The sequence below is a fragment of the Pomacea canaliculata genome, linkage group LG14, assembly GCF_003073045.1.
Source record: "Pomacea canaliculata isolate SZHN2017 linkage group LG14, ASM307304v1, whole genome shotgun sequence".
Taxonomy (NCBI): domain Eukaryota; kingdom Metazoa; phylum Mollusca; class Gastropoda; order Architaenioglossa; family Ampullariidae; genus Pomacea; species Pomacea canaliculata.
In genome coordinates, this window is record NC_037603.1 from 16,801,205 (window position 1) to 16,815,163 (window position 13,959).

At 40.3% G+C, this 13,959-nt stretch overlaps 1 protein-coding gene across 4 annotated transcripts in view; it reads right to left on the reverse strand.

Annotated features, from left to right (window-relative positions):
- LOC112555404 (sodium leak channel non-selective protein-like) overlaps positions 1–13,959 on the reverse strand; it is a 102,007-nt gene that overhangs the window by 5,515 nt on the left and 82,533 nt on the right. For all 4 annotated transcript variants that reach the window (XM_025223782.1, XM_025223781.1, XM_025223780.1 and 1 more), the window contains 5 exons: positions 10,614–10,707; positions 8,071–8,200; positions 6,496–6,611; positions 2,728–2,885; positions 1,944–2,094 (listed from right to left, as the gene is read on the reverse strand). In XM_025223782.1, coding sequence (XP_025079567.1) covers positions 1,944–2,094; positions 2,728–2,885; positions 6,496–6,611; positions 8,071–8,200; positions 10,614–10,707 — 649 coding nt within the window. The remainder of the gene's footprint in view (positions 1–1,943; positions 2,095–2,727; positions 2,886–6,495; positions 6,612–8,070; positions 8,201–10,613; positions 10,708–13,959) is intronic.

The following is a 13,959-nucleotide window of genomic DNA, read 5'->3' on the forward strand; positions in this document are numbered from 1 at the left end:
AAAGGGGTGGGAGAAGTTTGGTGGTAGGACATCAAGAAAGAGTATAAAGAGTCATTATCACTGCAAGTCACACCACAGCACAGCCAGTGGATACTTAAATACACACTGAGAGGAAAGGACAAAGAGCCAATGAACAGGCATTGAATATTAAGATGGCCAACCCAAGCTACTGGCTGTGACTGTTTCAGCAACACGCTAGACTGCATCAAAGCCAAGACTTGGGTCTTAACCTATCTTGGAGACTGAGAGTCTGCTTAGCTGTATAGGTAACACTAGCAACTAGCAAGTGGTCATTATATTAAAGATATTAACAACCTATGATTGTGCATTAAGCACTATCTCCATCAAATGTATGTAAGCATATGCTGTGTGGTAATTTACTCAGTTACATTTCTGGTGATATTGCGGGACCTGAATGAAGTACTATAAGTGACCACAGCTTGGTGAAAAAGTGCTGTTCTTAGTGAAACCAGGACTGTTGCAATATGAAGCAGTAGCAGACATTCAGAGATGGAAGTAATGTCATGAACACTGTCTGCTAGAGGCTACAGACAACTTGGAACAACATATATAGCAGATAGCATAGAAGATCTCCAGCACCCAAACTCACTGCATGCAAAGAGGTGTCTGCAAAAGAGCACTCAGCACTGGTGTGCATGAAACAAACTTCATGGTCTCAGCATGAATGCCGATAATTTCAGTGTTTAGAAACTGTATAAGTTTGCACTGGGTGAATGCAAGTGAATGCAAGACCATGCAGTGCTGGAGAACTTATCCTGTCTGATATAAGGCACATGCAGAAGGTCAGCATGAGCAGATCATTAAGACCAACCGGGCTGATAAAGTTTTAACAACTCAGACAGATATCCTGAAGCAAGGCCATGGAGATAACAGTGGCAACTACCACCTTATAGTCAATATGAGCATGGACTAGCAACAAGTGCTGCTCACATGATCAGATTTGTGCTTATGCAAGATAATGCAGGTAGTATGGTTATAGGCTCTTTGAAACTTGTCAAGTGAGCTATTTAAAAGATCAACAAATAGGGAGTCTGCAAGTGGTTATTTGTTCTAGTTAAGGACTAACTTGCAATAAACTAAGCTCTACTACAGTGGGTCCTGGCAACATCAAATAATTACTTATTTAAAATTGTATAGTCTAAAAATAACTTATCTACATAAACAAACACTCAAAAATCCAAATTTTGCATAGCAAATTAATACATATCATCCAAGAAACTGAACAGTACAGGTCTTCTTCTTCTTCTTGTCCTCTTCATGCATCAGGTTGCACATAAGGCCTCGACCAGAGTCTGCCACTGATGTCGATTGGCTGAAACCCACTCTAGGTGACCCCATGTCCAGCCCTTCCCTTTCATCTCCCTTTCCACTGTTCGCCTCCAAGTTTCCTTTGGGCGGCCTCTTTTTCTTCGGCCATCTGGAGTCCATCGCAGGGCGACTGTGGAGAGGTCTGCTGTCTGCTGGCGGAGCACATGTCCAATCCATCGCCAATGCCTTCGTTGAACTTGCGTGGTGATGGACTCGGTTCCAGCCCTTCGGTGGAGTTCTTCGTTGGTGATCTTATTTGGCCAGATGTTAAGTAGGCGCCTGAGGCATCTGTTTTGGAAGACGTCAAGTCTCTTACAGATGGATTTAGTCATCTTCCATGATTCGGATCCGTAAAGGAGGGTGCTGATCACAGTTGACAGGAAGATTCTCAGCTTGATCTTCTTACTGATGTTTGTTGCCTTCCATGTGCTCCTGAGTGAGGCGAAGGCGTGGCTGGCTTTTGCCATTCGGGCTCGAATCTCCACCTCCGCATCCCCGGTGTTTGACATTTTGGACAGGTCTTCATTAAAGAATAAAAGGTCAAAGAAATAGTTCTATCAAAATATATGAGAATGTACAGAAAAAAAATTGATTAAAAAATACAGAATACTTGCAGCACGAATGCGCTTCAGGCACTTGTCAAGCCAGTTGCGTATTGTGAGTTTGGCAACCTCCTCCTCCACAGTGTACTCCAGCTCCTCTCGTGCTAGTAGTTCTTCTAACTGCAAGGACTTCCGGATATCCACAGACCGATAAGACAGCATGCTTTACAAGAAAGCAATTACAACATGTTTCATAGTCAGTAATGACATTGTACTTTTATATCAGCTATTTTAGATAAAGTATACTCACCCATATTGGATTATGTGCAAAGGCAGCAAATCTCAATGACCAAATGCTTCATTTAAGTTATGGCGGCATCATCATCATCAGATATTTGAATAACATAGTTTACATCCAACAAAAATAAATGTCAAAAAGGATTATGAGGATGGTTCTCAAGCTATAAGCCTGGCCATGTCATCTGTCTTTTTATAGTTTTATAGGTGGAAAGGGTCTTCATGAACACATTGTGTCCCATTTCTTATATTTTTGGCTATTCTCACACCAGCAGACAAAAGAAAGAGAATGAGATCACTTGCTTCAGAGGTCTGTAGCTTCATTATACCACACCATACAATGATCATAGAAAGCTTATACAGTCAGAACAATCAAGATTCCCATATTTTTAGATGTTTTCCATATTATTTCATCTTATAATTGGCAATGTTCAATGGACAGTGAAGTACTGCCAGTTAGAACAAAGGAAATTTGATCAAAGGTACAAACATACAAACACCATCAACTCTTTTACAATTACATAAAATATCTGGCAACAGATTTTTCATGGCCCAATACCTCAGAACATCATGGAAAGTAACTTCCCCACTGGGATGAAGTTTTTCAATCTCGTAGCACATGTGTTTGAACAACAGTCGATCCTTTTCAAGATCAACCTCAAGACGTCCTCGTAGCAGACGCAACAAGAATTTGACACGGTGAGCTGGAATCACTCCCTATTAGAAAAAAAAAAAAAAATCAAACAAAAACACAAATATCATTAGCATACCCTATAATTCAATGTAACATTTTTGGGGGGGGGGGGTTGAGTGAAATTCATGATTACAAGGGTTGTTCAAAAAGCTCTAAGCCTCACTCAGAAAGAAGAGCCATAGCTGAGCATTTTTGTTGTGGTAACACACTATCACTTCTTATAAAACTAGAAAAACTAATACAGATTTCTTTAATTTTTGTGCGGATGAGCCCCATACAAAGGTGAAGGGTAGTGCGACAAATCTGAAAATGGACAAGACAGAGGCCCAAGCAGTCATAAAGTATCTGCAAAAGAAAGGTATGACACCCAAGGAGATCTGAGGACATGGTCCAGACACTTGCTGAGGACTTCTCTTCCTATGCAACTGTGAAGAAGTGAGCTGCTGAATTTAAGCAAAGAAGGGTCCTCACAGAAGATGACCCTTGGTCAGGTCATCCAAAAACCTCAACCACTGATGATCAAGATGCTATTCACCATATGGTTTTGGATGACAGATGCCTTACTGTCCAGCAGATAGCTGTCCATAGGCTTTAGTTCTGGTTCAGTCCACACTGTGTTAACTGAGATCTTGGGGATGAGCAAGCTGTCTGCAAGATGGGTCCTAAGAATGCATATGCTAGAGCAGAAGCTGCAAAGGGTTGACATTTCCAGGACACTTCTGGCTAACTTCCATGATGACCCTGAGAATTTTGACCATAGACTGGTAACTCAAAATGAAACCTAGGTTCATCATTGATTCAACCTAGGTTCATCTTTGATTCAGGTTTAAACCTGAAGCAAAGATTCAAAGCAGTGGAAAACACTGTGGTCCTCCATCCCAGAAGAAATTCAAGCAGGCAGCATCTCTTAGCAAGGTGATTGCATCTGTTTTGGGAGATTCTGTGGGAGTAATCATTATAAACTATCTGGAAAAGGGAAAAATTATTAATGGACAGTACTATGCATCATAATTGACGCAAACGAAGGAAGCAGTTAAGCGGAAACGCAGAGGGGAGCTGAAGGTAGATGAGCTCTTGCTCAGGATAACGCGCCCATTAACTCTTGTCAGGTTGCAGTAGCTGAAACAGCTAACTGTAGCTTTGAATTGCTACATCATCCCCCTTACTCCACAGATTTACAGTGATACCTCGGTTCTCGAACGCCTTGACTTTCGACCAAATCGGTATTCGACCAGGAAATTCGAGAAAATTTTGTCTTGGAATCCGAACAAATATTTGGAACTCGAACATCCGAACGTCCGAGATGAGCCGAATGGCGTTCATTCTGCCCAGCGCGCCTTGCTTGCGTCATCAGTGTGAGTGCAGAGGAGAAAAAAACAGCAAACAATTGACAAATTCTTCCTTGAAGAAATCAGACAAGCAACTGCAGAGCAAGATTCTGATTCTCCTCAGCAAAAGATACAGAGAACAGAAACACCCGAAGAGCAGTTACCCTCTGTTTTTATTGAAGAGGACTCCCCTTCAAAACAATAACCATCCCCCTTCCCTCCTCCCTCCACATTCATTCCCTCCTGCCATAAAGTTTGGTACAGGTACAGTAAATGAAACAAAATTTACTGTACTGTACTGTACAGTACATTTTATTTTATTTCATTAATTTTTGTTTTAATAAATACACTTTTATTTCTTATTTCTTGTTGAGACTCGTGTTTGTCTACATATTATATACAAATTAGGCCAGTAAATAGGCATTTTCTGGGGCTTGGAACGAATTAATCCAGTTTCCATTATTTCCTATGGGTTTCATTGCTTCGGTTCTCGAACAATTTGGTTCTCGACCGTCCTCCCGGAACGAATTATGTTCGAGAACCGAGGTATCACTGTATCTTCATCTGACTTTTATCTGTTTCCTAAACTGAAATTCCACGTACATGGTCATCATTTTTTTTCGAGTGATGTCCCCTCACCTAATTGGCTGGAGGGGAACAGCTCTCTGTCCTTTTGTCTCATCTGTGGATCTATGTTGAGTTTTGGTTTCTCCTACTTAGATCATGAGTTCTCGTATGTACAGAAAGAAGTTGTATTAACCAAGCAGCTGCAACATGAGACTGTTCTCTCACATTAGTGTGGATAGTCATGCCTGTTATGGGCTATGATTCTTGCTGTCACCTCCTACATGCCTGCTTCACAGCAATCAAGCAGTCACATACATTTTGCAGGGTGTACAGCATGCTCTGGAATACTTGCATAGCAGAGGTGTCATACATAGGAGTGTGAAGGCTAGCCATGTTTTAATATCAGCTAGAGAATGGGTACATCTCACTGGCCTCCACAACTCTCCACAGTTGTAGGAGGTCAGTGCTTGTGGATAATTTATGACGTCCCCAACACGCTGATGGTTGCCTCCAGTATTTCAGTCCAGAAATTCTTGAACAGAATTTGGCTATTTCTCAGTGATTGTAAAACTAACCTGATGGTGTTACTGCTAGAATTTTTCAGTTATTGTTTTTGAGACCAACATTCATTATTATTATGTTTGTGTGTTTTTCTTTTTAGTAAATTGCTTTGAGCCCACCTTTAATGGTGGAGAAAAAAGCTTTGTAATAAACCTATTATTATTACTTTCGAAACAATGATGATGTCATATGTGCTGTGGAGGAGTTTTTGATGGTCCAGAATGCTACCTTCTTCCATGATGGGATTGCAATGCTTGAGCATCATTGGAACAAGTGCATTGATGTCAAGGGGAATTATATCGAAAAAATAGTGAAAAACTGTCTTGTTTCTGCGGCTCCTTCTTGGTGAAGCTTAGAACATCTTGATTGATCCTTGTATGCTAAAGGTGTTTTTTTATTTCTTTTAAAGAAACAGTAGAAAGAGATTATTATTCAAGAGAAGATATTGCTCAGACTATTTGTATGTATGTTTTTTTCTCTCTGATGTAACTGAGTGGTGGGAGGTTCAGGTGTTAGTAAGCAAGTCATCCTATATACTCAGTTACAAACAGGAGGTGGACAGTCGGAAAATGAAGCTGCCTTTTTTATTATTATTTCCTGGGCTTTTAAGCAGCAGCCATGGCAGTTTTTAATGGCATTTTGGAGCAGCATGAAAATGTTGTTGCTCCCTTTATTTACTCTTGTGGATACCTTTCTCTTTCAATGTTTTATTGGTCCAATTTGGAGCAGAGCCCCTGTCTATCTCTGCTTTACCCTTATATGTCACTGATCTAGATCTCAAATCTTTTTCATGGTAATAAATTGCCTAGTGCTGGCCTACACTATCCTAAATATTATACAAGGTAAAATGTCATCTTGCAATGGAATATAAGTACTACAAACCCTAAGTAATTTAAATGGATGATTTAACTGTTATAATTAGATACGTACCTTCACTGAGACAAATGTTATTAATTCTCCAATGTTGACTTCAGTGTTATTTCATTTAGCTCTGGTATCGTCAAAGACTTCTGATTAGGTGTTTTACTCAAGTGCAGTTTTTCCTTTGTCCACTTTCTTTTTTGGGAAATGTTATAAAATACTCACATATAACTACACTATATAGCCATGTATTATAAAATAGTTTAAAACTACACCATATAACATTGTTAAAACAAATGCCAAGAACTATGCATACCTTTCTGTTTATGTCAACAAGATTCCATGTGTTTTGGAACTGCCGGATATCATTGTAGCTAAGTAATGCATCCTCTTCATTGGAGTAAAAAAGAGAGAAGTTTTCCATGATGATGGCTGAAGACACAAAAAAATACTAATTATTAACACAAGATGAGAAAATGATAAAGCCAGGAACAATAAAAACCAATGGGACACAGAACAATATGAATTCAAGCTTTCAAACATGTCAAATGACCGATAAACATCTTAACCATCTGACTGTTACGATTATTTAGCACTCTAGTAGTGTACTAAGTTATGTCTTTGCTTTTGTAGAGGGTAAGGGTGGAACAGCTTCCAGGACTGTCCTTTTCTCATGCCTGCTGTATGTAATAGCCAGCCTCGAAATGTCCACCAGTGGCTACTCGCGACTGGACCTATTGTTACATCAGAAGTTATGAAGTCACCCGATCCACTTGGGAAGGTCATAACCAGACAGTGGGGGATGTGGGTGACCACTGCCATCACAGGGGGCAAGGAAAGGTCATGACAATGCCAGAAAAGAGGTGGGGAGGGGGGGAAAGGTTGTTGGAGTGCTAAACAGGGATAGAACAAGTAGTGTAACTTTACAGCTGAGAAAATTGTTTGATTTCAGAGTGACAGTGGAGAGATGGCAGGCTTCTTGTGTGGATAGACAAGATTTCAGTAAAGTAGTGGGTTGAGTAGCCTTCAGAGAATTCATAGCGTAGAGTTGAGAGCTTGTAGTCTAAGACTATTCTAGCTTTAACTGGTAGCTAATGAACAGAGTAAAGAAGTGGTGTGACGTTCAGATTTGCAAGTCTGGAAAACAAGATGAGCAGCTGAGCTCTGGACTTTATGAAGCTTATCAATGAGGTACTGTGGACAATCAGCTAGAAGAGAGTTGCAGTAGTCTAGTTTAGACAGAACAAATGAGCAGATGAGAATTTTGGTAGTTGAGATGGACAGATTAATGTAAAGGTGTTGGCAGAGGGTTTAGCAGCACATCTCTCACAGGTGTATGAGTGACAGATATCAATAACACTGCCCAGTTAAAAAATATCCTTCTTGCTCATTGGAGCTATATGGTGGTTACAACTCCTGTTATTCTGACTGCCAGGCACATGATCCCAACAATCTATTTCACAACAATATCTGCAATAGTTGGCTAATTAATACAAGAATTTTTTTTCTTTGCAAAGGTAGCAACCTTGAGATTATTTTTAAAATATACAGCAGCAAATACACTTTACAAAATTTGATTTCTCTAATAAAAGGAATAAAAGACTTCCAATAAACTTGGACTGTGGTCAACACATTGTACATACTTTCACAATCTCATTTGGCTAAAATCTTTTTTTCTGAAACCAGTGCATAAAAATCTGCCATGGTCACATATCCAAAGATGTGTCTTATTTAGGAATTAATGAAACTCAGCCTAACTTTTAGACTATCACAATAAAATATTGAAAGAGTACTACTTTTCCCTACCACTTACAGGTTTAACTAAATGCCCACAACCATTCAATGGATACAAGCGACAGATGACAGATGGAATTTAGCAAGTTTACCCTACCAACAAGTAGATTCAGCACAATGTAGGTGATGATAACATAGAAGGAACAAAAGTAAATGATGGAAGCCAGGCCATTGCCACAATCTGTTTCCCAGTAGTTTCCTCCTGGTGTGCAGAATGGTGGACTCACCTTGACACACAAAACATCAAGATTTTTCCTTTATAAGTACATGCACAACTAATTCTCACTATTACCGGTAGTACAAACATAAATTTACTACAAAATAGTATTTCTTCTTTGAACATTACCTGAAATAATTTTAGGAGATACAGGGAGTGTTAAAATTTCTCTTTTTCAAATTTTCTTTTGTGCACATACCAAGTTCCAGTCAGTCATTCATTAAATATGAATGTGAACCAGACATAGTAGTAATTTTTAACACCGAAAAAGGCTTGCAAGGATTCTTTAAAGGCCGATATCTTCCCACCTTGGGGAAGGGAGTGATTTTGCCCATGCGAGGGAAGGTAGGAGTGATCTCCACCCTGCCTTGGGGCCAGGGTAGCAATTAGGGAAAACTGACCGCTGGTAAAAGTCAGCACCACGTGTACTCCTACCTTCCCTCGCACGGGCGAAACCATTTTAAAAAACGCCCATCGTGACATCGGCCTTTAACATAGATATCACTATTCACTAGCTTCCAATCATCCAATATCTGAGATAAAATGCACTGAATAATTGCTCTCACTAAGCAAAAACATGAGATTGTTTCCTTTTTGAAACGAGTTTGGCGACATAACCATGCAGGGCTCCTACTGAGAGCTGGAAGCATGTAAAATCCAAAGAAAATTATGTGAGAAGATAAATCACACCTTCTGAAAGGCAGTTAATAAGGAAACTGTTCCTGATCAAGCTGCTGATGTAAAGTTGCATCAAGTTGTTCCCTGTTCCTATCATCTTTCAAACACCTAATGAGTAGATTTAGCAATATTGGAACTGGATGAAAAAAAATCTTTTTGGCTCCTTCCACAATAAACAGCTTCCAGAAGAATACTCCTAAAAGAGTGTATGTCCTGGCTTGGTAGATCTATAATCTAAAGGTAATACATTTTCAACAATCAGTCATTTTGCAACTGAGTCTGGACAAATGATGAAAGTTGGCAGCCTGTAAAAAATCTGAAGAAACAAGCCCAGGTCCCTAAAGATAGTAGTACACCTGTATGGGATTGGATTGGGCCCAACACAGGCATGCACGCACACATACATAGAGGCAAACACACTGGGGATGATGTCACAAGATACCTGACCATTTTGGGACCCTGTGCTCGAGGGCTCACCAAGACAGAGGGAGATAGGTAGGGGCCGCCTAACAACAAAGGAAGGGATCTGGGAAGTTCTAGAAAATTTGAGGGTAAGAGAAATACGAAGGTCAGGTGGCAGGCAACAGGAGTCAGTCAGAAGGAGAGCGCTGAGGATGAAGTTATATCCCAACAAGTAGAGAAACTAAGGTGACCAGACGTCCTGCTTTAGGCGGGACAGTCCCGATTTTGACCTCCTGTCCCGCCTGAATATCGGGGGGGACGCCCAATGTCCCGCTTTCTGGCAGTCCATCAAATGTCCCGATTGTCTTTAAAAATCACTTTTTTCGGCGTTTTTTGACGGTGACGACACCATCATCGGCACGTGTCCCGCTTTCGCCCCCGAAACGTCTGGTCACCTTAAGAGAAACTGAGTTATGTTTCATTTTGGAAAACTGTTTGACCACCCCTGCCATCTCCCCTGTTATAAGTGTTTAAAGTCAGCAATGACCTAACTTCCCATCTCCATCATAGAATGGTATTTTGGTTTAATGATGAAAATCAAAGTTAGTCTGTAGTACTAATCTATCTGTGGTCATAATCTGTGACATAATCCTTCAGTATTGTGACTGATATAATTTGCTCCTTAGTAACTTCACATGCTGCTCAAATGTTACAAGTTTTATCGATTTCTAGCAGAAGATTCTCTGAACTTTGTTTTCTTTAATAAAATGACTACATTTTCTATTTCATTCAAAAGCAACAAGTTGCTTCTGATGGCTCTTGCTACGGCCAGGGCTTGAGTGTCTAAATGATTCTTAGAGCTATGCCAACTAGAGCACTTAGCTCCTGGCAGACAGGTCTAGAGGTAAAGACCAGACAAAGAGTGGTTCACTGGTCCTCCAGGCCACAGGGGTTTGGGCAATTGACTAACAATTCATTCCCGTGAAAAAGATACTATTACATAAATGAGTCTAAAGACAGTCCACCAAACAGTGGCACTGGAGAGGCAGACCAACTGGAGTTATGATGGCTGGGGACCAGCGTTACAATGTTCCCAACCTGACAGCCCACATACTCTCACCAAACATCTCATTTCCATTAGTTGCTGGAAGGTGAGAAAGCTAAACCAAGTTAAAGTTAGCACAAAGCGCTAGACAGAGTACCACACATGCTATTGATCACACACACTCTTTACATTGCCACCCTTGCCTTTCAACATAAATGTATTAGATGGATGACATCAAGAACATGAGTGTAGATTGTACTATTAATTTAACAGAAGTCTTCAAGTGTCAATATCTTACCATACAGTCATGCATGATCTTGTTCCAATCCTCTCCTGTGACAATGCGGAAGAGTAGTAATATGGCATAAGATGCCGTCTCAAAGTTGACATGCCTGTAGAGACACATTGCAGATGCAAATTCCACAAAAACACAAAACTTGTATGGATGTACCAGACCAGCATACTAGGCAGGTAAACAAGTAGGTCGGGTACTATCAAGTAAGTCAATGGCTTACATATCACTGCTCTTTGTATTACTATTATGAGTTAGGTCTGACGTGCTCAAGAATTTAGCCATCAAAATTTTGAAGTCATCTATGAAATTTTTACAAATATTAATATTAGGTGCGATCTTTACTTGTCCTGGAAGTAGTTGCAGTAAGCACTACCATGTCAGTAAAACTATTTCTGTGAATGTTAGTAGTCATGTATTGCATGTAAATTTTGATGACCATTTCTTGTTCTAAAAATCTGATTACACTAGAAGAATTTGTAATATGAACACCACATATCTAATTGCAATCTTATAAGATCCCTTCTACTGTGCCTCACCTTTAGGAAAGGTAACTATAAAGCTACTAGTCTTTGTTTATATGACTAACCCTTAAAACAACATTATAATAATCCAGTCTTGAGTCTTTTTCATATTCTATTGCTACAGCCACTTTAGGGCTGATGACCATATGGCATTGTAATACTCTAAAATTGGTCAAAGAAGGGCTTTGTTTAATTGCATAAAAATGACCAAGGAGCCACAAAAACCCTTTTAATTAACCCAGAGCTTTATTCGCTTTGTTAATAACTTCTTTAATATGGAGCTGAATAAAATCCGTTATTTATAGTGAATTGTTATGGATAAAATGTTAAAGATAGATAAAAAGTTACTTTAAAGTCTTATTTAAATTTGGTTTGGCGAAACAGTAACTTGCTAAGCCTCAGTTGTATGATTTATCTGTAATCTGAGTTTTGTCTACCTACATATAAAGTCTGTTATTTCAATATGTTGGCAGTGCTGGTCAGCAGCTTTGATTGGCGTGCAAGTTTGTGTTGGTCCAGAGGGATGGAGTGGATGGCACCCAACCTCTCACTAGATAGATCTCAGGCAGCACAGTCTACACACAAATACACCCATGGCACAATAGCTATCCTAGTGAGAGGGAAAAGTGCCACAAGAGGAGTCAGCAGAGAGAAACTTGAAATAAGCAAGACACAAGTAACACTGCCAGCAAAATTTAATGCCATCTGAACCAGCAGCCCAGTTGAGTACTTAGCCTCTGAGGTGGAAAGTTTGTTTTTAATTTGCCCTGCTTGGCAGAGGTGGTACAGGTAGCTGCAGGCAGCCAGCAAGTGGTTGCTTTATTAAAGGTATCAATAACCTGCAGTTATCTTTGAAAAATCTGTGCGAGGTTACCTGTTTACATTGATATATTTTGTAAATTAAAAGTAAAGTTAATGACTGCTGGTGTAATTGACAAACATCCTTCCTTTAAGGGGGTATCCCATCTGTGCCTTGTGCTTAGTTGCATCTAAATTTGTTTAGTTAGATAACAGTAACTCAAGTGAGCTATATATCCACAAGTTATTGCTGCTCCCACTGAGGCCCTCAGACCTCCTACAACCATGGAACGAAGACTACACAAAATTTCACATCTTCAATACAGCTTTTTGCTGGTCATCTAGACTCCCACAATGAAATCATCAAATGATCACTGTCACTGGGTATGACTGCAGCATAGTATATGGAAGAATCTTGGATCTCAGTAAATGCTGACAGCTCAGGCACTTATGCCACAGGAGGAGCTGGTATATATACACGCAGTTTCCAGAGACCTACGCAACCACATCTGGACTACCAGCAAGAAACCAACGCTCTAACGACAGTGCTAATCTACCCCCACCTGCACAGAGTCATATGGAAAAAGACCTCTGTGAAAGCATTAACATGACTCCTATCCATAGGGGTCCCACACCATCTTCTTAAGTTATGGCTGCAAATCATTTCTTTTATTCATTGATTCAACTAAACATTAGTCAATGATCACATCTACAAAAAGCTCAAGGTGTCATTCTTACCAATCTGTGTCTATGGTCTCAAAGGCCAAACACCAGATTTTCTACAGAACTGCCCCCTGCTGTGGGATGCTTCGTGTGCATGCTTCTTTCCTCTTTCTTTTTCTTCTTCTTTTTTTTTTCTTTATCTTGTACGTGTTAGCTGTATAAGTTTCAGTCTGTGTCAGCATGTTTGCTATATGTATTTGGTGTCGATCTTTTATTTTTATTTTGGTATTTGTGACATTAGTGTTAAGTAGAAGAATATGCTACATAAATCCACTTATTATAACTTTATTTAAACTATATGAACATATATATTCTAAACTTGATGAACAGAAACTAACTCTGCCTGGAAGCCGCTTGGGTAACCTGCTGGTCCCAAACCCGGATGAAGGAGGAGGGTTGCGAGACAAGGTGGAACGGCAATGGTCAGACCAGACTTTCGTCAGGGGAGGCTATCATCTACTCTGGACATGAAGACCCTGACCATGACCACACACAAGGAGTAGCAGTACTGATGACACCAGAGGCTGCAAGATCACTAATAGCATGGGAACCAGTCTCCCCACGACACGTAAGCCAGGTTCAATTCCAAAGGGAGAAAGATCACGATCATCCAGTGCTATGCACCTACCAACGCAGCTAAAGAAGTGGAAAAAGAAGACTTTTACAACTCCCTACAAGCACTGGTTGATCGTACTCCAAAACGAGACCTAAAGATCATAATGGGCGACATGAATGCCAAAGTTGGAAATGACAACACAGAAAAAGGACATATAATGGGAAAGCATGGTGTGGGCAACTGCAATGAAAATGGTGAGATGCTCACAGACTTCTGCCTGTTCAATGACCTTGTAGTCGGAGGCACAGTTTTTCCACACAAAACCATTCACAAGACCACCTGGACTTCACCAGATGGACATACAGAAAACCAGATCGATCACATCACCATTAATCGCCAGTTTAGGAGCCTGCTGGATGTCAAAGTAAAGCAAGGTGCAGATGTAGCCACAGACCACCACCTGCTTGTGGCAACCATGAAGATAAAGCTGAGGTCTTTCCATGACACATCAGACAGATCGCACCACAAATTCAACGTGCAGTTTCTTAGAGACCGTAGAAAGCAAAAAGAGTTCAACTGCGAAGTTAAACACAGGTTTGCGACACTGGAAGGACTCCTGGAAGAAACAGTGGCCAACCACTGGACAGGATTATAAGAGATCTGGAAGACTGCCTGCACACACGTTCTGGGAAAAAAAAGGAAAACAGCACAAGGAATGGCTGACTCTAAGGACCTGGCAAAAGATATAGGA